The sequence below is a fragment of the Sciurus vulgaris genome (genome assembly GCF_902686455.1).
Source record: "Sciurus vulgaris genome assembly, chromosome: 5".
In the NCBI taxonomy this organism is placed as follows: Eukaryota; Metazoa; Chordata; class Mammalia; order Rodentia; family Sciuridae; genus Sciurus; species Sciurus vulgaris.
This window is the reverse complement of record NC_136465.1, coordinates 139,097,101-139,121,280: the sequence shown is the minus strand read 5'-3', so window position 1 is coordinate 139,121,280 and position 24,180 is coordinate 139,097,101. Positions and strand designations below refer to the sequence as shown.

General features: G+C 36.1%; 1 protein-coding gene across 1 annotated transcript in view; it reads right to left on the bottom strand.

The window, feature by feature from the left end:
• The window catches only part of NAV3 (neuron navigator 3), a 413,749-nt gene extending 391,545 nt beyond the window's left edge, over positions 1-22,204 (bottom strand). Inside the window, 1 exon segment of the mRNA XM_079142522.1 lies at positions 20,701-22,204. Within this exon segment, the coding sequence (XP_078998648.1) occupies positions 20,701-20,943 (243 nt within the window). The 5' untranslated portion in view covers positions 20,944-22,204.
• Positions 22,205-24,180: the final 1,976 nt, after the last annotated feature.

The following is a 24,180-nucleotide window of genomic DNA, read 5'->3' as shown; positions in this document are numbered from 1 at the left end:
AGGATTAGGTTCAGAATTGATTGATAATAAAAATTCCAAGAAAAGTTCCAGGGTAAGGTAAAAGCGAAGGGAATCTGGGCTCCACTTGCCATTTGGTAGCTGAGAAGGTCAAAATTCAGTTTCTTTGCCAATATGATAGGCACTGTAGAGGAAAAATGGCAATAAGACTTAGGCAGATAAGGCTTCAGAAAGCATCTCTGATATGCATGGATCCAAAGGTGTCTACACATCCCAATAGGGATATGCAGAAGTACTGCAGGGACTAGTGTGCTCAGACAGCATACGCTGAGACAAGGCAGATGCTAGCAATGGTTGCTAGCAAGATTTGAGGCTCTCATGTCAGGAGGGAGCAGCAAAGCCTGCCCAGTGACCAAGCTGGATGAGGCCATCTCAACAGAGATCAGTAATGATCCAGATGGCAGCAAGCAGACCATAGATTTTGTCTCACTCTATTTGCCATTACCCTGAGGACACATTAACTTCCCTAACATGCTTTGTCATCCATCATCCAAAAATGTCATTTTAAAATGAGAGAAACCTCATGAAAACAAGGAAAAATTACACTGACAAGAAGTGAATCTTAAAATTGACTATATTTTTACTTTTAAGAGGTTTTCTTTCTTATACTCAAAAAAAAGTCTAATTTAGGTTTCTCCCATCCTCACCAAACTCCCTTCCTAGAATAATCAGCAGGAATGGAGATTCAAGTTTAAGAAGTTTCTATTATAGAAAATACTCAGTTTCTTTGTCTTAGGCATCTGAGGACTAGTGAGTCTTAAATCCCTAAAGGTAAAATATATAAATCACAATACACTTTGCTGAATTTCCTACACAACAATGGACTTATGATTACTTAGAGGAAGACCCAGATCATATATCACCCTAAACCAAGAAAACTCAATTAACATCCATGAACCCACTATAGCTGTAGACTAAGGGCACTGCTACCAAACACAGTTATCTCACCAGTTGTACCCTAACTGACAAGGAAAGCAAAGAAGGTCAAGACACTTCACCTGTGGGAGCGTGACTCAAATAATCTCCTTACTGATTCTCCAACATGAGGCTATGGCTGACTTCTATAAAGCTGTGAACCTTAATTTCATAGTCAAGTCATAGTCAGTTTTCTAAGCAGGTCTTTTAGAGTAACATAAAGCTAACAAATGGAATCTGGCATAGAATTTCATATCCAGTTTTTAAAACTGAGATAGAGAATTTTATATGCCCTTTTTTAAATGACCATTTGAAAGAAGCCCATTTTGATTTGCTAAGTTTCAATTTTGTCCATGTACGAAAAGGAGATACTTGTATTAGGAGATCCTTTATTACCCTTCCACTCTCAATACTCTGTTTTATGAAATAGGTTTGGAGACATATGTGACCATCACTCTATTAAGGTAGTTTTGCTTAAGATGGACTTAGTATACACTATACTAATGCCAAAATTATGACAGTGTGGACCTTAGATCACAGAAATAGCAGAGCCGATATTTATAGGCAAGAAATCATGAATAAGATCTATTATAACCCTGAAACACAGGCATGAGATAAATCATGAGTGAGTCAAAGGAATAAAATTGCAAAAATCATTGTTCTCTTGTATTCAACAAATACGTTTAATGCCTGTCATATGCAAGACATTATGTTAGGGAATCTCAGGAGGTATAAACATGAATTAAGTCAGCCTCTCATTACAGGGAGAGTTTAGATGAGAAATTTCATTTCTATAACATTGGCTGAACCTTGAACGATTGTCAGTGCTAAGACTGTGCTTGGTATAACTGTTTAGACAATAGTGCCAAGGAATGACTTGCCACCAAACTCAAGGAAAACACACTATTATACAAACTTCCCTGAGAGAGTCAAAGCTTATAATCTACAAACCTTGATTAACAGGGCAAACATAGTACAATATCTCTATTCAAGTATATATCAAACTCAATAGAATCACACTGAGAAAACTGTTCTTTTTTCATTATTAAGGTGCTTTCTCTCCTTTTACCTAGTTCTACCCTCTAAAATAAAGAACAAAGGAATTTAAACCATTTAGTGTTCCAAAGCATACAAACGTAACATACATTTTGCTGTATAGATAATAATGTAGGTACCTCTTTATCCCTTATGCCACTGACAGAATAAATGGTTCCAAATGTTTAGGAGGTTATGTGATGTATTAAAAATGGTATGAATTCATTATTCAATATTTGTAGTGTAAGACAAGGTTCCCCGATGTCTCCAACGTGACTATATCCAGCAGAGAAGAGGTTTTGATTTATTTGGACTAAAATACTTTGAGTACCATAGAAAGAGGCTAAGAACTTCTCACTGATATTTCCCATTCAGCAATTTGGGGCAGATTTGCAAAGTTACTCCGTAGGATGAATCTCACATTCATTCAGTGGCTACACTTTGCAGCTTAGTAGCAAAAAGCACCTCCTTTCCTCAGAACAGTCTTGTTATTTTAACATGGCTGTTTCTATTTATAAAGTTACACAATCCATTTGGTTCCTTCTTCCTCCCCGTCTGAGACACAGTTTACAAAAAGAAACCACAGTCATTACATAAATCCATTGCCAGGAAATCCAAGTGTTGTTTTCTGGAGGAAACTAAAGGATCCGCACCTTGACTTAGGTCTCATTCATCCTAAATCATACCTGCTCTTTGCAGCACTTTCTTCTGGTTAAAGAAACTGGTTTGAAGTTTTTACTATGATTAGTAGAAGGTTGTCTTTGCTCTTCTAACTATTCATGTTGTGGTTTTACAGATGTCCTGTAAATGAAAGCCTGGTGCACAACAGGAAGCCCACACTGCCAAGTCCTTTGGAGAGTAGCAACACATACCCAAGAGGACCCAAGTGGCAAGACATTAGAACAAGAGGTTTATAGAATGCCATTTGAAAATAAGGAAGAAAAAGGCCAGGACCTCACTCTACCTCTGTCCTAAACTGAATGGCAGCTGCACCAGTTAGATCTATCTGTTCATTCAAATTAACACTGTGACAATGTGGTATATCAGGGTACTGTCCCCTACCAGCCAAAACGAGCTGCATAAGCAGCAGAATTGAATTCAGAGAGAAGACAGAAAGTTTCTTATGACTCCTTTTACAATTATAAATTTAACCAAAATTTAATTTGCATTTAAGGTTGCAGAAGAGATAGGAAAATATCATTGCCTGTGCTCCCTATACTTTGTGCAGCAGATCTGCTTCTGCAGAATGAATGAGAACGTATCAGGCAGAAAGAACTATAGGCAAAGTCAGTACCTGGGCTACTCTCTGATCATTCTTCCTAGAGGACTTTCCTGTTAACTTCTCTGTTGTCACCTTTGAAATTTATCTTTAATTCTCTCAGCTTGATACACATAGAACATATATAATAAAAGCCAAAGAAAATGTGTTCAGTGCCTGAGGGAATTCATTTTTTGCTTGGGATGAGTACACAAAAGGCAATGCAGAGGTCCTGTATAAAATATGTTGTGATCTTGAAGGCAGTTTTCTTCATTCAATCAAAAACAGTGAAGGAGAATGCGTGACCTTAGAAAACATATTTCTGGAAATCTAAGATCCTCTCACATACAAATGCCTCCAGTAATTTGGGTTGTGGACAAATGTTTCTTCCTTTTTGTACTCCCCAAACATTCTGTCAATGGTCTATTGTTAAAGTCTGGACTTTTCCTCAGACCACATCCTGTCTGTCTTATGGAGAAGAAGCATGCTTTTGAAATAAAATGGAAGTCCTGACCTCCTTGTGCAGTCTTAAGATTCAGAGAAAACAAATTCGCTGCAGTGCTCCAAGATATCACCATCTTGAACTCAAAGTGCAAAAGACATGTTGGAAATTGAGAGATGAACTTAGGGAACTAAGATATATTTGTTTTATTGGCAACTCTATTCACTTTTCAAAAAGGAAATGGGATATTCATAACTAGTTAAAATGGTACAGATATGGAAAGAGGAATACATGTATATACTTGAAATTCATTTAATAGATCATTCTTTGACTACAATTTCTACAAAACTTACTACTCATTTGAAATAATACTATTAATGAATAGACTATCCTATTAAATCTGAAACAAGTGACAGCATCTGATAATAAATCTTTAATAAAGCAATAATATATTTTAAAACTGATAAATATATATTTCCAAATACTATAAAATTAAAATAATGACTATTAAAATTAAAATTAAATCAAAGACAACACTAAAGAAAATTTGATAACTAGAGTAAACAACCATTCCAGTTTTCCAGGATTGAAGGATTCTCCAAACAATAGGCTCTCAGTTCTAAAATCTACACAGTGCCAGGAAAACCAGTACTGATAATCACCCTATGTAATAACCCATTACTTAACTCAATATTTCTTTATCCTTCAAGAGATTTTCCTGTCAGAAATACCTTTCAATATATAACATACTAATGCTAAATCTCCTGAGTTAATTCATTATGCAAAATCAAAATGGATAAACTTTTAAGGGTGCGGTGTGGGTGTGTGGGTGTGTGAGTGTATGCACCCTAGGGCCTCCCACATGCCAGGCAAGCTCTCTATCTGTGAGCTACATCCCAGCCTAGCCCAGGACTAAGCTTCTTGACAGTAGACTCTCAGAGAGTTCATAAAGCAGAAATCATAAAATCTAAAACTTTACTAAAATATTTTAATGAAGGAAGATCTGACACTGGAGAAATTTTGTGACATTTAGAATTAGATGCATTTGGGGTGCTTATCACCTTCAAACTGAACCCATGTTCCCCACTATATCAATCTATCCTACCCTTGCCTCCCTAGTGTTCATTCTACCAGAAATGGGGACTCGGATAAAGTGTCAGTAGCCTTTAATGTGCTCTTTTGGAATGTACTGAATTTTTAAAGCTGGGATATTGGTATACTTAATATGCATATATTTTTAAATTAGTGGTAAAATGGTAAAATAATGGTAAATGGTAAAATAAAAAAAAATAACAAACCACTTTAAAAGAAATCAACTAATGTTACAAACTTCAGTGGATAATAAAAGTTTTAATTCCATACTTTTTATTTTAATAAACTTAAATATAGCTAAAAAAAAATCACTGAACAAAAAAAGCAAAGTAAAATATTGTTTTTGTGGATATGCTTCATTCCAAGAATACATCCTTTCAATAAAGGAATAATTAAAGAACTCAAATCTTCTTAATTGCTATAGAAAAATCTGAAATAAAGTCATTCAAAGTTAGGATGATAGAAGTTGTTAGTCAAAGTTCCATAGCAACTGGTCTTGTCTTCCAGGGACAGTCTCAGGTTGTGCTCAATCTTAGCACAAGCAGATCTATGCTCCAGTCCATAAGTCACTACTGAGATGTTTTTTATTTAAACAATACAGCCTGAATTTGGAAATGATATGGTATTTCACAAGATCTGCTATTACTCTCATTAAAGTGCACAGAATCGGGAGTTTTTGAGTAACACATACACATTAACATATTTATTTTAAACTGTACATAAATTTCTCCTTGGAGTTATGAGTATTAATATTCTAAAAAAAGAATAGCTGTGCATTAAAACTTACGTCTTCATAATGTTTCACCTACTTCCCAAAAAACATAGGTGGTAGCCTGACATTGCTATAACCAATATTAGTTTAAAGAATATTTTATATTCAGAACATTTTAAATATACACTATACTTTTAATTCTATCCAAAATTAGGTGAGGTTGACATTCTTGTCTTAAAATTGACAAAACTGAATAAACAGACATGATCAATAGGGAGAGTGCAAGAGAAGAAGAAAAGGCCTATACAAACTTTCTGATTAGAAATTTAGTGATCTCCCATTACACCACTGTAGCCCTGTGCTGTATGCAACATAGACTCTTTACGTTTCCATTACACAATGAATAAAATGTGCATGCATCATATATGTATGTGTATATGGACATATTCATCTTCTTCAGTGAATATTTAATAGAATTAAAACAAAAATTTTAGTTAAGTCCATATAGGAAAATAAGGCAGGAAACTAAAATATCGAGTAAAATATGTAGTACATCCAGACACTGGAAAATGTGTGAATCTCCTGAGCAACATTAGCTCATGCTTTGGGCACTGCTATGGTTTGAATATGTCCCCCAAATTCAGATTGAGACTTCATGATTAATGTGATAGTAGTAAGAGATGGGGCTATTAAAAGGTGATTAGTTATGAGGGCATGGCCTGCATGGATGGGATTAGGGGCTTTTAAAATGGCTTAAAAGAGTGAATTGCTCTCTTCAGCCCTCATACCATGTAAAGACTGCACATTCCTTTTCTCAGGAAGATGGAGCTACAAGGCACCATCTTGGTTTAGAGACCTATGTGTCATTACATACAAAACCTGCTGGGTTCTACATCTTGGCCATCTCAGCCTTCCAAACTGTGAAGTAATTCATCTTGTTTGTAAATTATCCAGTCTGTAGTATTATGTTAAAACAACACAAACAGACTAAGACAAGCACTAATTATTTTTAATTTATTGGTTCTTCTTAGTTATGCATGACAGCAGAATCCATTTTGATATAAGTATACAAGCATGGAATATATCTTATTCTAGTTATAATCCCATTCTTATGGATGTACATGATGGTGGGATTCTCTGTGTTGTTTTCACGTATGTACATGGGAAAGATATCAGACTCTTTCCTCTTGGTTTCCTCTTCCTATTCCCCCTGCTTTCCCTTCATTCCCTATTGTCTAGAGAATCTACTTAATTTCTATTCTTCCCCTCACCCCCTCAAACACTAATTAAAAGCAACAACACTCATTTAATTTTCATGTATTGGCACCTCAAATAAAGCTCAGATCCAACGTCAGAGATGAACTCTAGCAACCATACAGAATTTAACAACACAAATACACACCATTCTTTCCTCCAGGTTCATTCTTTTCCATTGCTCTTTTCTTCTTATAACCCAATTTTAGTTGCATGTTTTTTTAAATTTTGAATATTATATAAGTGTGCTAGTCAGAGTCTCATCGCTATGACAAAATACCTGAGACAAGCAACTTCATGGAGTAAATATTCATTTTTGGCTCACAGTTTCACAGGTTCTAACCCATGGTCTGCTAGCTCAATGATTCTGGGCCTGAAGTGAGGCAGGACATCACAGCAGATGTGCATGGCACCTCATGACAGCCAGGAAGCAAGGAAAGAAGAAGAGAAAAGAATGGGCTGGAGACAAGGTATAATCCTCAAGGGTATATCTCCAAGGATCATAATCATTTCCTATACTTTCAACTAGGTCCTACTTCCTGTGCTTTCCACTGCCTTCCAGTAGTCTATTCAATTTATAAAACCTAATCCACTGATGAGATCAGAGCCCTATGATCAAATTATTTCTTAAATGCCCCATCCCTGAATATTGCCACATTGGGGACTAAGCCTTCAATACATGAAACTTTATAATAATAATAATAATTATTATTATTATAAATATAATAATTATAATAACTTTATAATAATTATAATAATAAGTTTTTTTCACAAATAATACAGTCTAAATCACTGTTGTAAACTGGGGGAAACTCTATGTGGGACATTGGGCATTGAATGGAAATATTCTTGCTTGTCACAACTGAGAGGGGGAAACCTGTTTCTAAATAAAACAAGCACATTCCAAACCTATCATGAAGGTAATGATTGTTGAAATCTGCAGGATAATCACTTCTAATATTTCTAGGTAATATTAAATGAGAATTTCATGTTGCAAAAAAAGAATATAGAGAATGTAGATTCCTATGAAGAGCCCCAGTTGTTGCAAGTGTATTTCCCATAATGCCTATAACTTTGAGAGAAGCTGTTACATGAATTCATGTATACGTAAACATGTCCACACAAGCACACACAGTAAGTATGTGATACTTGCTGATTGATTAATCAACAAAGACAGGAAAAGTCACCCTACCCATCTATGATGCAGATCTGGAATTAACTGAAGGCTTAAACATTTACCAAAATAGCAGCAGTTCATAGAAGACAATAGTTCTAGATGGAATCAAAGGAAAGTAACTAAGAGAACATATTGGGGGAGAATATGATAAACCCTGTGTGCAGTTGAGGAGGGCAACACAATGTGGATACCACAAAGCCAGCCAAAGGAAGGAAAAGACATCTATAGAAAGCAGATGCTTAGAAGGGATAAGAAATGTAAAACAGAATCCAAAAAATATTTGGGTCAAAATAATAACAACATAAAAAGTTCTGGCAAAAATATACTATATGGAAACTCAATAATTTTGTCCCAAAAGACACAGCAAGGTTATATTACAAATGTGAACATTTAGGGACAATAAAAAGAAATATAAAATCTATGGTTTTTTTAGTCTAAAAAGTGAGCAACTTAATTTGAACCAAACTAAAAGCAAAAAGAAGAAGTAACCTAGGAACGGTCTCATATGCATAACTAATCTAAAGGCCAATTAAATCATTTAGAAAGTCACCTTGCTTTCGAAACAAGTTTTTCTCTGTACTGTTCTTTATAATCTAAAAGTATTGTAAAATGAGTTGCTTCTTTCAATACTGATGTTGGGTTTTGCGATGACCCACTCACTCATTCCCAATCTCCTTGGAACCAATTTGCAATGCGCTAAAGAAGTCACAGGGTTTCTCTAGGCCCAGAGAGTGAAACTCCCTTAGGCAATTATGCAGCCACCCTTTGGTAAAATCTGGAAGGCAGCGGATGCCTCCCTCCAACTGGGACACCTCACTTCAATCTGATTCTTTAAACATAACTTGGGGAATTCAGATTTTACACTGGCTTGTCCTTTCTGGTTCCCTTATCTGAGGCAGAGTTATCAGGACCAAAATGAGAAGAGACTAAAAACCAAAGTACCAAAGTAGAAGCAAGGGTGCAGGACCAAATGAGAGAGATAGAGGAACTGCTTTCAGAGTGAATCTAGATCAAAAGGCTCAAACAGGAAAGAGAAGGTAGTTATCAAACTTGTGAGGTAGGAAAGAGGGATGTTGGGAGAACACAGCCAGCTTTTCATATCATACTTTTGTGTTCAAGGGCCTGGTTTAGTTTTTAAAAAAGACAGATTCATTGCAAGGTCTTTTCTTTCTGTATTTAGAAATTATGGAGTCCTCAAATTTAAGTTTACATTTAAAGATATATCCTTACAAATCAGAACAACTAAGGGACAATCTAAAAGACACTTCTGAGTACATTAGAATATATTTTTAATAAGACAAAATTTTGCCTAATCTTGAATATTTGACAAATCCACCTGTCTGTGGCTAACTAAATGATTAAAAAAATTAACCCTTTCTCTTAATTTCTGGGCACATAGCTAGACTCCATTTCTTACCCTGTCTGGCCATTGCTTTTTGTCATATGATTGAACTCTGTCCAGTGGAATTGGGTGGAAGTGTTATATCATATTTCCAAGCCTCTTATGAAAAAAACCTCACTTTTTTTTTCTCTTACACTGGCTAAAGGTGGGTGTCACGACCAGTGGGCTAACTCTGGGGTCCGATGAGGGGTGAAGAAGGATTGGAAAATAAAAATTCACAGACAGAGATCTTGAAGATTAGGCTGGGATCAGGTGGAGCTCTGCTTCCTGATGGAGAAGCAGATCTAAAGAGTTATGCCAGCAATCTTTATTTAAATATGTCTCATTATCAGGTTAAAGACTATGTAACCATTATTCTTTGCATTCAGGAAAGTCACAGAAACTAGGACATCCTATGTAGCTTTTCCTTAGTTGCATTCCACAGTTGCAAAGTGCAATGTTAGGAGCTTGGTGTAGCTCTCAAGAAAGTTCATTGTTTAAAGTTACTATAAGGCAGGCAGGAACCGGAGAAGCAGAGCTGGTAAAACAAGGTGGTTGTCTAGCATAAGAATTTCTTTCTTCCCTGAAGCTGTGTGCCTGAGACCAAGGTTAGAATTGATAGTGCTCTTGCACAGAGACTCCTCATGCAGGGCATTGTTACAGTAGCTAGGCATCAGAAACATTCCCAGAAACCAGGCATGCCACAGCTATGAGGGCATCAGAGACCCCTGATCTCAGTAACTGCTCTCCCATTCTCCGTCACCACACTCAACAGGTGGGATGAAGTGACCATGAGCTGGAAGGGTTGGTTTCCAGGATTGCCATATATGTGTGCTAGCAAACTATTTCTGTAAAGGGCAATTTAATAAATATTTTAGCCTATGTAGACTATGTTGACTATGTAATTATAGCATGAAGAAACCACAGATCTCTCTCTCTCTCTCTCTCTCTCTCTCTCTCTCTCACACACACACACACACACACACACACACACACACACACCAGTCTCATGCCTGTGTTCCAAAAAAAAACATTATTTCTAAAAAAATTGGGCTGTGCCAATTTGTTGACCCTTGACTACATGTACATGAGGTCATAAAAGAAGTGAAGAATGTATTTCTACTATACTAAGACTCTAAGATCTTGGATTTGTCTGTTATACAAGTTAGCATTATCTTAATACAATGTCATTTTAACTACATTAAGTTTGATCTAACACATTTCTTTATGAAATAGTGTGAACCTGCACATTCCAGGTTATCAGAGTTTTTACAAGAGACCTTTACAACATTAAAATATGATAAATAGAATCAATCCGTTGGTCTGTTTTGTTTTTCTTTTATGGAAACCAAATCACGTTATTTTCACTGGGAAAATGGTAAATATTTTTCCTGGCCCTCTCATCTGGTGACTTTTTCTCCAGTAATAACTGCAACAATTTTTAACAAATCATTCCATGACTTGCAATGGGGAAGTCCTGCTATGTAACCAATTAACAAATTCTCCCACAAATATCAAATTTCTCTGTCAGACCCCAGTGGTTATTAATCCAAAGAAAAATACTTCTTTTTAAAAACAATGGAGCAATAGTGGGAGTTGGGGAAGAGGAAGAGTTCAAAATGAGATTTGTCAAAGATTGATTTAGTATTCCTGGCAAGAATCCATAAATTTCTATGTTTTCCTATTACATGACTTAGTATGCAGAAAGAAAAGAACAACATTGATGTTGACTATTTTTTCATACATAGTTGTGAAACCAAAGACAGAAAAGGAGACCAAAAGTACTAAGGACATAGAAGTCAATTAGAACTAGGCTGAATTTCCAGCTTCACTATGAGCTCAGTTTCTAAATCAATTTAGTGGTAATAATAATGAATTTGGTATAGCATCCAGCATATGGCAGGTACTTAAAAATCATTAGGAATTATCACTAGTCTTGTTAATTGCTGCCCAAGTTCACAAACCATAATTCCGTACTGAACTGTACATTTTAGTCTGAAGAAAACATATCTATCCATCAAGACTTAGAATTTTCTGAAGTGGTTGATACTAAGTTAATCAAAATATCTACAGATTATTTTACTAGACTCATACCTCTTTCATTGCTGTTGAGTTTGGAACTTTAGTAAAAAAAAAAAAATTGCTCCATCACACTCTCCTTTCCTTCTATATTTTGAAATATCTTGCCCCTTTCTGCATTTTCCCACATTCCATTTTATCATTTTCTTTCTAAAATATATACTTAATCATGTCTCTTTTATACTTAGCATCCTTCTCCTATCCTGAGATCCAAACTCCACACAGTGACATTTATATGCCCATCTTCTCATTGCCTCTAATCAACCCCATCTCTCTTGCTTGCATTCCATATCCTAGGATGACTGAACAATCTGCAATTTTATAAAAGCAGCACAGTATTTCATAGCTTGATCTTATGGTTTGGATCTGGAATATCCTGCAGACATTCATGTGTTGAAGGTTATTCCCCAACATTGCTAGGTTTAGAGGTGTTAGAAACTGTAGGCAAGTGGAACATGGTTGGAAGAAGCCGGTCCCTGGGAGCATGGCCCTGGAGCTGTATCTTGTTCCTGGCCTCCTTCCCCTGCCCCTTTGCTTCCTGGTTGTCATGAGCCAAGGATCTTTCTTCCACCACACCCTTCTGCCATGATGTTCTGCTTTACTTCAGGCTCTGAGCAATGGAGTCAGACAACCATGGACTGAAACCTCTGAAACCATGAGCCAAAACAAACTTTTGCTTCTCCAAGATGTTATTGTCAGTGACAAAAAGTCAACCAGCACAGAAAATTGTTACGAAGAAGTGGGGTCATTGTTGAAACTATACCTGATCTTTGGAATTAGTGTTCAGGAGGAATTTGAAAAACTTTGGAGACACAGGCTAGAGAGGTCTTAGAATGTTGTCAATGAAGCTTATCATAGGACCTTGGTGTGAGCTCAGAAAAAAGCACCTATAGGAGTGTGAACAGTAAAGTCTGTGTTCAAGAAGCCTCAATGGGAATAAGGACTCTACTGGGAATTGGAATTGAGTCCACGTGTTACATCCGGGCAAAGAACTTGTCTATATTCTGTGAGATTCTGCATGAGGCAGAGTTCAAAAGTGATGGACTAATTAATGTGGTAGAAAAAATGTTCAAGACAACACAGCATTCAGGTGGTGGCATGGATTTTGCTGGCTGTCTTTAGCCAAGTTTCCTATAAGAATTGAGAGCAAAATGTAGAATAGAAAGTTTTGGAAATTTGACCAGAAAAGGGACTTTTAAAGTTGGGCAAAGGATGGTATGATTGCTGAAGAGGTTAATGCCATTAGAGAGAAACCAACTACTTTGAACAGAGACAACAGGAAATATGCCTTGAGGGTTTCTCAGGAATCAGCAAGTTCCCACCCATCACAGGCTTACGCATGTAAAAGTATAAACTCATTTGAAAGATTCTGCTTTGAGAAGAGTCCACTACCACAACACCTGCTCTCGAGCTCTAAGAAGCTATTTCTCAAGATTTGTTTCACCTTGCTCAGCTGCCCAGGCATGCAGAAACCACTGCAGCCATGCTCCAGTGGTCCCACCTACTGCTCCTGCTGGAGCTAGATCTTCCCATTGTCTACATGGTGCTAATTTTGTGGGAACACAAAATGCTGGAGTTACAGGGTCCTGGAGGCTTCACCCAGATTTCAAAGGAAGACCTCAGAGGTTAGGCAATGTGTCCCACAACAGAATCTGTTTGGGAGGCTCCTGAGAGGGCAGTGGGTGAAGCTGTGAGAGTAAAGCAAGGGCTGCAATGGAGCCACCAGGAAGTTAGAGATGTCAGATGCCTTTCCTCTGGCAAGGAAAGCTATAGGCAGGAAGCAGATTCAGCCCATGGGAGAAGCCATGTGGGCTACAAACAGCAAGACCATAGGGGTGGGGATGCCTCATCCCTCTGGAGCCCACATTTTGCCACCATGCTCCCTGGATGTCAGATGTGTAGCTATGGGACTTAATGTTGTTCCTGCTGTGTTTCCATCTTGCTTTGCTGTAATCCCTTCTTTTTATGCCCCTATTCGTCCCTTTCCTCCCTTTTGGAAGAGGAATGTTTGCTCTGTACCAAGACTTTTTAATTTTTACAGGATCTCAGAGCAAAGTGTTTCACTTGAGTTTCAGATGAGACTTTGAACTTGACCTTTTGAGCAATGCTGGAACTGTTTTAAAATTATGGAGACTCTTAGAGATAGAATTCAATTTACTTTGTGGGATGGGTATAAGTCTTTGGGGACCAGGGACAGAATGTTATAGTTTGGATCTGGGATGTCCCCCAGTGTTTCATGTGTTGAAGGTTTGGTTCACAACACAATGAGGTTCAGAGTGACTGGAATCTGTAGGTAGGTGGCACATGGTTGAAGAAAGCAGGTAACTAGGAGCATGTCTTTGAAGACTACATCTTGTCCTCTGCCCCTTCTTCTCACTAGTCCTCCTGGCTGCCATGAGCTGAAAGCTTTCATCTGTCATGTCCTTCTACCACGTTGTTCTGCCTCACCTCAGACCCAGTGCAATGAAGCCAGCTGACCATGGTAATGAATAATCATGCTATACTCATGGTCTAAAACAAACCTTCATACCTCCTATTTGTTTGTGTCACATATTTGGGTCACAGCAGTGAAAAGCTGGCTGACACACCTGGTAAACACTATTCTATTGAATATATTTATTTAGCTAAATCAAGTTCACTCTATGGCATATGGAAACATGGAGAATTAATTGCTGCCTCCTTTATTGCACTACTAAATGTTATTAAATTTTTATTAAGCTGTTAGGCAATTATATAATATTATAATACTACTAGGTGATAAATGACAAATGTTGACCACCAACTATGCACACTATGTTGATTAGAGGTTATATGTACTCCTTTAATCTTGAAAGGGTTATGAGCTAGTTTATATCATTGACTTTATTTAACAGATGAAGAGACTGAGATTTAAGTATCAATTGACTATCCAAGTTCATTTTGCTAGTAAATACTGGCACATTCCAAAAAGAGCACTATGGTTAGCAAATGCTATAAACAGGAAGAAGACAAAAGGTAAAGTGTTAACCAAGAAGAGATGTTGCTTTGGAAGTTATTGATAACCTCTCAGAAAACAGAAATCAGAGATAAAGTAAAGCAAATTGAAAATGTGACAAGACATCAATGAACACAGATTACTCTTCAAGAAATATCTGCAAAGTAGGAAATAAGGACACATTCTTCAAAGTAGGAGGAAAAAGTTGAAACCTAAGTATGATTAGAAGCTGATTCTAAAATAGTATTTTTCAGTTTGGTTGGGTTTTATCCTCCCTGTTGGTACATTTCCCAAAGTTTGGAGCCATTTTTCATTGTCAAGACTGGAGGATGCTGTCGATATGCATAGTGGATGGAGGTAAGGAAGTTGCTTAATGCCTACAGTGTTCAAAAGCATCCCTTCTACCATCAGCACAGAATTATCAGGTCTTAATATTCCTGGTATCAAGGCTGAAAAATTGTGGTGAAAAGGATTCACTTCAAAGGAAGGCATCAAAAATATAAGAAAAATGGAATAAAATTAGGAAGAAGGAAAAAAGGGTAGATAACAAAAATTTTACCTTTAGAAAAGCTTTATCAGAGCTGTTAGTCTCATATTGTTTTCTTTTTCTTTTTTACAGATACAAAGAATTAAGTTCAAAGACCTTAAATGATTTTTCCTTTTAGGATCAATCAAGAAGTTTAATTAAAATTTTTAGGTCTTAATACAATGTTCTTTAAATTATGGTACTCAGAATAACAAGTTCAAAACTATGATGAATAATTGCTGGTGAAGTGATAACATAAACACACCCTTAGAGCAATTATTTTTTAAAAAATTAATAACTTATATGTTGGGTTTATATTTCCATAAACAGTATTGTTGAATGCCTTTTCTATTAAGAGAAAGAAAAATGGTTATGATACTGGAAAGAAATAATCTACCAGGAATACATTTGGCGAATTGATAGCAGATATGCACACAACCTTCACATTTGCAAAAGAACAAGGTGCATGAGATTTTAAAAAAAAAATCAATCGTGTAATTGGCATAAAATTTTATAATAACTTTGCAGTTTGAAGCATGAGATATAAATTGTTAAAGCCTTTGAAAAACACAAACTAAAATAAAAGACAACAGGATTAGATTGCCACATTTCTACCAATAGTTACTCAACAGCAATAAATGTATAATAATGAAAATCTGAGCCCTCAGCCAATAGAGAAAATATGAAAATTCAAGCATCATTACAACATGCTTATACCACTGCTACCACAAAGGGAAAAACAATTAAAACAGCAATAACAGTTAAAACAATAACAATTAAAACAGCAAAATCGGTAGTAGAAAATAAAACTAGAAAAAGAAACAATCATGTTTCTTTTAATGCAAACAGCTAAATGTGCAAGCACAGCATAAATAGTTAAGCAAGGCGGAATCGTCTAGGGACATGAGCGCTGACCTATGCAGCTGTAGGCCTGGCCAGCTCTGCAAATGCTACCATGTAAGCCAGCCAACAGGAGCGCTGACAGTCCTCAGCAATCAGGCAACCCCTCCAAAAGGAAACAGCTGGGAGCCAGAGCCAGAGATCGACTCTATTGACATCTGCTGCTATATTTCTATCGTGGGGTTACTTTTATTTATTTCTGTTTCTCATACAATTCAGTAGAGTCCATGTGTCAACTTAATTGTCTTCTCCTGATAATTCTAGGTACTTGGACATAACTGATGATTTATTTACAATTGGCTAGCAATGCCAATTTAATAAGTAAAATAAATCCTACGTTTCTATACAGAAATCAAACCAATCAATAACCCTCCATCTCTGACTTTGATGACAGCAGAAGTCTTTGTTGAAGTAGTTTAGTTAATTTGTTAAGAGTAACATGTTCTATTACTACAAAGACTTACCTGAATCTCCCCTCTACCACACTAGAGTATTGAGATACTATGAAGTAATTTATCTTTTCTAAATCTCAGTTTCTTCATCTGTAAAATGGGGGTAATAATAATGCCTATTCTAGAAGGCTACTATGAGGATTGAATGAGACACACCATGAAGTATTGGACCCAATACCCAGCATGTAGCAAACCTGTAAACTCTAGTTAATATTAGACCCTTTCAGTAATGGTTTCTACAAATATCACAAGTGTAATTTTGTCTTACTCTCCCTGTTGTATACCTAATGAAGTCTGTTTCCACTGATAATCTGACCCAAACCTGCTACTTTTTGTAAAGATTCTGCATCAGTTATAATGGTTTACTCACTGGACATTCTACATAACCCTTTCCTCAAAAAAGAGTGCTTTTCCTCTCTATATTTGAGTCCTAACTGCCCATTACATTCTGAAAATTACAAGTGTTTTCTGAGTGTTCCATACATATAGAATTCCTCTCAGTCATAAATACCTACAAAAGAATTACCCTCATTAGTAATACTATTAGTGCAATGCATTTGCTTGTCTACATTAGTATTTGTGCTTATTTTAAATGTTTAACTATTGTTTTTGTGTATCTTCTTGCATTCAAAGTATTAGTCTTAGCCCTTTGTAAACACACTTGTAAGAAATGACCAATGTAACTCATAGAGTGAGCAGGAGAATTGAGGAAGCATCCATATTATCATGGATATGGATGTCAATTCTTTCGATAACCTTCTTTAGATCTCCAAAACAAGATATAAACTCACTTTCCTTTTAAACTCCACAGAAAATTTTTATACTTCTGTTTTTTAAGTGAATCTTGAAGAGAGAGAGAGATCTGGAGAATGGAGTAAACCCAGAAAATATTGCCATTATATCATAAAGAGAGAGTACAGAGTAAAAAAGACTTTGTAGGAACAAACCTGATTCAAATTCTGGATTTAAGTACTAGATTTCAAACTGTTTGATCTTATGAGTGTCTCCTACTCTCTATGCCTCAGTTTACTTCTCTGTGAATATAGAAAATAATGCCTTCTTTGAAATATTATGAGAATAAAATGAGAAATTTCCTATAAAGTATAAGGTAGATATTGGAAAAATATTGATTTCTATAACAACAGAAAAAGTCCTTGAGTTACACAAGTAATCCAAGAAAGAAACAGTGGGTGGGCCCAAGTGAAAAATGAGACTAGATGTGAAAGAGCTGCAGATCAAGCTGGGAATAAGAAAGCAAGCCCAGGCAGCAGTTCTCAGAAGTGGGTTTAGCCAAGGAGCTTTCTAGAACAGAGATGTCTAATGCCTGATTGTATGTTTTCTGATCCATAAAAAATAGAATCTTCTTTCTTAAATTAAACCTTCAGATTCTTAAGTTTCCAATGCAAAGTGACTCTGTTCCTCATTTGGGTGAGTGCCCAGGAGGAACGGAAAAACAAATGCATATGTGGAGAGAGATTACAAAACTCAAGATAAGAAATCAGAACAAGATATAACCAAAGGAAACAAAAGCCTGTGACAAATTATGGTAGATTTTTCCAATGTATGTGACATGGAGTCTAGAACTAATATTATTTGTTAAAAGAGAGCAGAACTAAACAGTCTGAAGAACTTAGGACACCCAGGGAGAAGACATCTGGGAGAGAGTAGTTTGTTGGAGTTATGATAGAAGAGGAAGTGACAAGGACTGGGAAACTGGAATGCCTGAACGAAGACCTTGCAGGACATGAGGAATAGCTACAAGTTTTTGATTAAGGAACACAGAGAATGTGTTTGATGGTGGAGAAGACAGAAAAGGATACCAATTTGGAATAACTGAAATAATTGACAGGAAAGTTAACCAGGACCAAAAGATAGGGATATGCAGAAGGGGATAAATCCAAGTTATGAATCAGAAGTAAAATCTCCAGTTTCTAGTAATATATGGTAAGTGAGATGGCAATAGATATCGTCAAAGACTATCCTACTAGTCTTGGAATTCACAATTGGCTGACTGAAGTGACCTCATTTACCCTAATGAAATACAAGGACAGGTCAAGCAAGCTCAACCTATGTATGACAATGTCAGAAATGAGGTCTGATCTTTCAAACCAGACTGTAAGACTGGTGCAATGACTAGCTAAGTACTCCACATAAATGTTTTTTAATGACAGTCATATACTGTGGGTACAATCCAGTGTCTTTTTTCTCTGAGAAATAGAACCCATAATTTTTAGCCAGGCACATGGTTACCTACAATAAACACTGCATTTTCCAGTTTCAACTATAGCTGTGTAAGACCTTAGAACTGTAAGTAGGTCAATGAAATGTCAAAAGGTCCTAAATAAAATGGTGTGTTTCATTTTGAATGGGGCTCAGTTATCCACTCAAGACAGAGAGGTGGAAGGCACAGTGGGTGATGGTGGGTTAAATAGAGCCTGGTTCTCTTATAACTTCCTATCAGCCACGGACTATGTACCTCCAGATTTCCTTTACCCTAATAATAAATAAACTCTTATCTATGCTATTGTTGACACTGAGTTTTCTACTACTTGTAGCCAAGTCTAATTCTTATTATTTTGATCATCAACTTCTTAATTTTTCAAGAGTCACACACAATAAAATCTCCAAATAAGCTTCTTTTCAGCATTTAAAAATATTCTGAAATGCTGACCAGGCATTCTTTACATTTTGTTCAAAAAGTTTTTAATCTGATAAGTGGCATGGTGAAAACATTCCTATAAATATAAATACAACTTTGCTAGCCACAGAGTCTTATTGGAATATTGAATGTTTGATTAATATGCTTGCTAACCAAAGTGATCAACCAAAATTCTATTGAAAATACTACTCAGAGTGGTCAAGTCTTAGTCCAAAGCCATTTAGCAAAGTAGAAGTTAGACTAAACCTAAAGAGATGACAGCCACAGTCAGCAGAGAAAATGGGTCTATCTATCCTTTCCATTGAATCCAGACAACATATTGTGTATACACAGAACATTGGAACAGAGTTAGATGGTACTCGCCTTCAATTATTTGCAGAAGGTTCAAGTTTTAAGTACTTTGTTGTTGATATACACTTCCCTATGAGTACTCTGAATTACTCACACTGGGCAGACAACTGCAAGTCTGTATTAAAATATTTTCTGTTAACTGATTTTCTTACTTAGACAATGCTTTGTAAGAGAACTTTAAAAATCTTCCATTTCAAATCTCCTATGATAAATGAAATGGTCCAAGGAGAAAAAACTTAATCTTTCTCATCATAGTTGTTTATTCACTTATGGATTCACTCATTCTTCTATTCATTCAATCAATCACTATTTAATTCTCATTCTCCATAAAGAGAATGAGAGCCAAAGCCTTCGGAGGAGGAAACTAGACCACCAAATAATAAATGGGCCTTTGACTTTCATATGCATTTCAGATCAGTGGGGTTGGAAAGTAATTAACCATGTAATCAAAATACACAGTAATAAATATGGGCATTGTGTTTCTATAGACAGAGTCACAAGAAAGGAAAATGGGGAGAGGAACAGCTAGCAAAGACATTATGAAGAAAGTCACATCTGGGCTGAAGTTTAAAGAGCTGAACAGGTAAAGATAGATGAAAAAAAGTATTTAGGAAGGAGTGGAGTTTTCACTTGCAGAATTGATTTCTCTACATGATTTTTTTCCTCAAATTATTCAACTTACAGTTGAATAGGAAAGTAAAATCAAAACATTTCCTAAGACACCAGAGGTGAGAATGGTGATCTGGAAATGCTTTATAAAAAGTGATACTTATCAGGGTACAACCGACCCCCCAATGAAGGTCATCAGCTGCGGGGCCATGCTGACACTCTGCATCTGGGGAAAACAACTGCAGTACAGCTTAGCAACAGCTATGAGCTAATGCTCACAACATATAATAAATTAAATGACTGAAAAAAGATGTCAGTAATAAGTAAAACAGTAGGGTTTCAATTTACAAGTGAAAATCCAGACAAATGTGCAATATCGAGGAAACTAATATTTCTTTTGCTTTCATATTACAGTGAATTAAGCAGGCTAGGACACAAATATTCAAAGAGAAATTGTCTCAAAGGCAAATGACATATCTGCATGGATTTTTCCAAATCTTCTTTTATATATAATATGTATGAACATAGGTTCACTTTTTCTCACATTTGTGATTGGTCATATTTATTAGAGACAGAACAATATCTAGGTCCACCAATATCAATCAGTAATCAAGCACTTCATCAATAAGTAATAGTAAGTGATTGCAATATATGCATATATGGAGAACTTCGTCCTTGATTTTTGCAACTATAAGCTAAAAATTCAGTTTTTATAAAACATTCAACTTTTCAGTTATTCTAACTACGTAACAGTCTTACCCTGGTTCTTCTACTAATTCCCATTTCACAACATGCTTTGTGGTCCACCCAAAAGGAAATGTGCATTTTTAGATATGAAAATCTGTAGGTAACCTTCAGCTACTAACCTTGCTGTCTTCTTTCTCCTTGGATTTTCCTTGCAGGGGCTTCTTTTCTCCAAATTCACAGGTTGATTTTAATGTGAGCTGACAAGAAAGCATTGAGCTCTCTGTTTCAGCAAGTTCCAAAGGTCTTGAAGAATAGTGCTGTGACCCAGTAGTGCCAAGATTTGGTATCGGAAGAGCAGTGTGAACAGGCTTTGACCCAACAGCTGGCTGTCTCTGTTTGGAGGCAACCCCAAGTACAGGCATGGCTTCTATAAAAGTATCTTTTTGCTGCCAAAGAAAATGCTCCTAACCTCAGTCTGGTCGACTCCAACTTTAGTATTTCCAGAACAAATACTTTAAACAAAACTAGCAGTCATCCTGATTTTTTTTTTTTAAACTAATAACATAACTTTCAGAAAGAGGCAAAACTTCCCTTCATCTTTAGTTAAGTATCTTTCTTTCTTGTTGGCTGGGATCTTCTCATTCTCTCTCCCTCTCCCTCCCACCCCCCTTTCTCTTTCTGTACAGTGACTCAGTGTCTATGTAATACTAAATACTCCTCTGGGGAATAAACTTTTCTGCAAGGTAAATGCTAGAAAGTTCCTTCTCTAGGATTACAGAGCTCCCAGATTTGCTCTTTTCTTTTTACTATAACAGTCTGAGTCTGAGGCTTTAAAAAAAAAAAAAGGAGAAAAACAAAAGGAAAAACCCTTCAGTCTAGGCATCAAAGAAGCCAAAAGACCACAATAGTGGAAGGACAGGAGTTCTTCCTGACTTCAGAAATAACCAGGCTGCATTCTCTTTTTAAAGAAAATCATATTTCCCCTAACTTAAAAAAAAAAAAAGAATGGACATGTTAATGGCCAAAACAAACAGCTGTTGGAAGAACTTTTAGCCCGGAAATAATTTCAGCAATGAAGCTGTTTGTCTGATTTCCAGCTATTTTTCACTACTGACAGCCATGAGCCACGGTGTTCATTCTGTTTCATCCCATGAAATCAGGTTAGACTCACACAAGATTGCAACTTGCTAAAACAGTTAGATTGTTCAGCAGGTCATGCCTGCCTCAGTTAACAGGGAATAAATAGGGTACCACATATATAGTAATTTCTACATTTAATAATGATGATAAAAATTCCACAGCTAATACTCCCATGGGATGTACTACACAGCAGTTACTGGGGTAAGCAGCCTGTGTAGTATCCTGTATAACCAATGGAATACTCAAAATACAGGCACATTTATTTTATCTACTTTACTCAAAGAGTAATTATGATTCATATATACTGAGTACATGACCAAAGTCATGAAGCTAGAAAGTGGAGAAGACTGCACTATTTAACTTTAAAAACCATCTTTAAAAGTAGTTTAAAATATCACTGTGTTCAAGATGACTTTGTCCCATACAAAATTCTAAGCTTCTAAAATGTGTACAATCTCAGCGACAATGAATGACACTAACCCTGTTCATAAAAAATATTTTTATGATATTATTGTGTTCCATTTCTGGCAAAAGCACAGCAGGTGTAAACTTTTAAGAAAACAGCTACTAGATATGCATTATTGTCTGGAAAATTGTTGCACCGATTATATAATCAGAATGGAGAAAAATTTCCCTATAATTTTAATAAATATCATATTTGGATGACAGTATTGACATTTTAAGAGAAATTTCTTGTCTAATAAGAGTAATTTGACTTCACACTCCCATATTTCTGTTGGAAAAAAATCTGTAAGAGACTTACTCATTTTTAAAAATTGACATTATGTTCACTATTGCAATAGTAATAATGCAAGCAAAGTTTCTAGAAAAATAAGTGTATACTTAACAGAAATACATAGTCATATAAATATTGGCAATTATGAGAATCATGACCATTGCTGTACAAAATGTCTCTCTGTGGCAAAGAAATGATATTCTTGGGCCTACTATTTCTATCTTGCCTGTGGGCTTTACACAACAGAATAATAAGAAAGAAATTCAACAGCCTTGGTGGCAGAGAAATGAAATGATCTCTTTGAAGAAGTTAAGTTACTTTGTAATTTACAAAGCATCCAACACATAATAACTTACAGAGACTGAGATAATTCAGAACTAGCAATGTTCATGTTCCTAAAATGCAGTTTAAATTATACAATGAGATATGTATCCTGTAATTCTCACATTGCAAACAAAACAGCATAGTTCAAATAAGAGGGCTTGTGGGAAAAGAGCTTCTAAGAAAACCACTCAAAACACCTGCAACTTCAGGAGCAGACCATTAGCAAAAATAACACTGGTACCTTGCAAAATAATTTGGACCACCCAAGGATGCAGATCAGCCTAGAATTATTTAAAAAAAAAAAAAAAAAAGACAATAGAGTACAAATCCTGGCAATACTTTAGTTAGAAATGGTGGGGAAAAGCAGATGAAAGGCAAACTGAGCCAACAGGCTTGCTACTGAATCAGGGACAGTCAGTCAGTGCAGGCTGCAAATATACAAAAACCTTGCAAAGCTGAAGATTTGCCCCATGACCAACAAGCTTTGGATAAAAGCCCTTTTGTTTTGTTTTGATTAATTTTCCTAAAACTGAGACCAAAGTATCCCTATTGACTATACAATACTCAAGCTTGGATATCTTTTCCCACACAGGACTGTATTCCACTTGACTATTTTGCCTCCCTTTGTCTAAAATCACCCCAAGTATAAGCTTAGTTTCAGATGGCTTCACATGAATCCACACAACTTCTACATTATACCTATATAACTGACCCATGTACCAAGTTCAAATGAGCTAATTGGTATTTTAGAAATCTGTGCTGTAGCAGAAAACAATGTAAGTCCTGGGGGCTCACAATCAATAACATGTCATTTCACTCTGAGATGCCTTTAGCATATTGTCTAATTGCATTTCACTATGACTGAAATATACACCTGGAAATAGTAGGCACTCTCAACTAATTCTAGAAAATAACATGCTCCACCAAGAACAACAAAAACAAATCAACTTCCTATAAAACTTTTACTGTGTATCAGGAGCTATCATCTCATTTCATACTAAAAGAATATCACTATTTTGATGACTCAAATTAAAAGCCATTGAGAAGTTAAATAACTACCTTTAGGTCACAATTACCACATACAGTAAACTGTGAATTTAAAAATGAGGTTTCTCAAATTGAGATCAACACACCACTACCTGGAGTGCTTGCTAAAAATACAGATTACTGAGTTGTTCACAAACCCACACAGGAAGAATTGCAAGGGAGAGGGAGATCACTGAGAATAATAGATAAACAGATTGATTCTCATATACACTAGAATTTAAGATCTATAATTTATAGGAGTTGTACTTTGATAATTCAAGAAATGGGGTCTAAACTTGGACTACCTGCAATCAAATACGTGCTTCCTGACAGGAATTTACAAGTTGCTATGCTTCAATTTCATTATCTATAAAATGGGAAAAAACAGTTGTACTTCCTACACAGTGGTGCTGTAAGAAGTAAAGGAAATAAA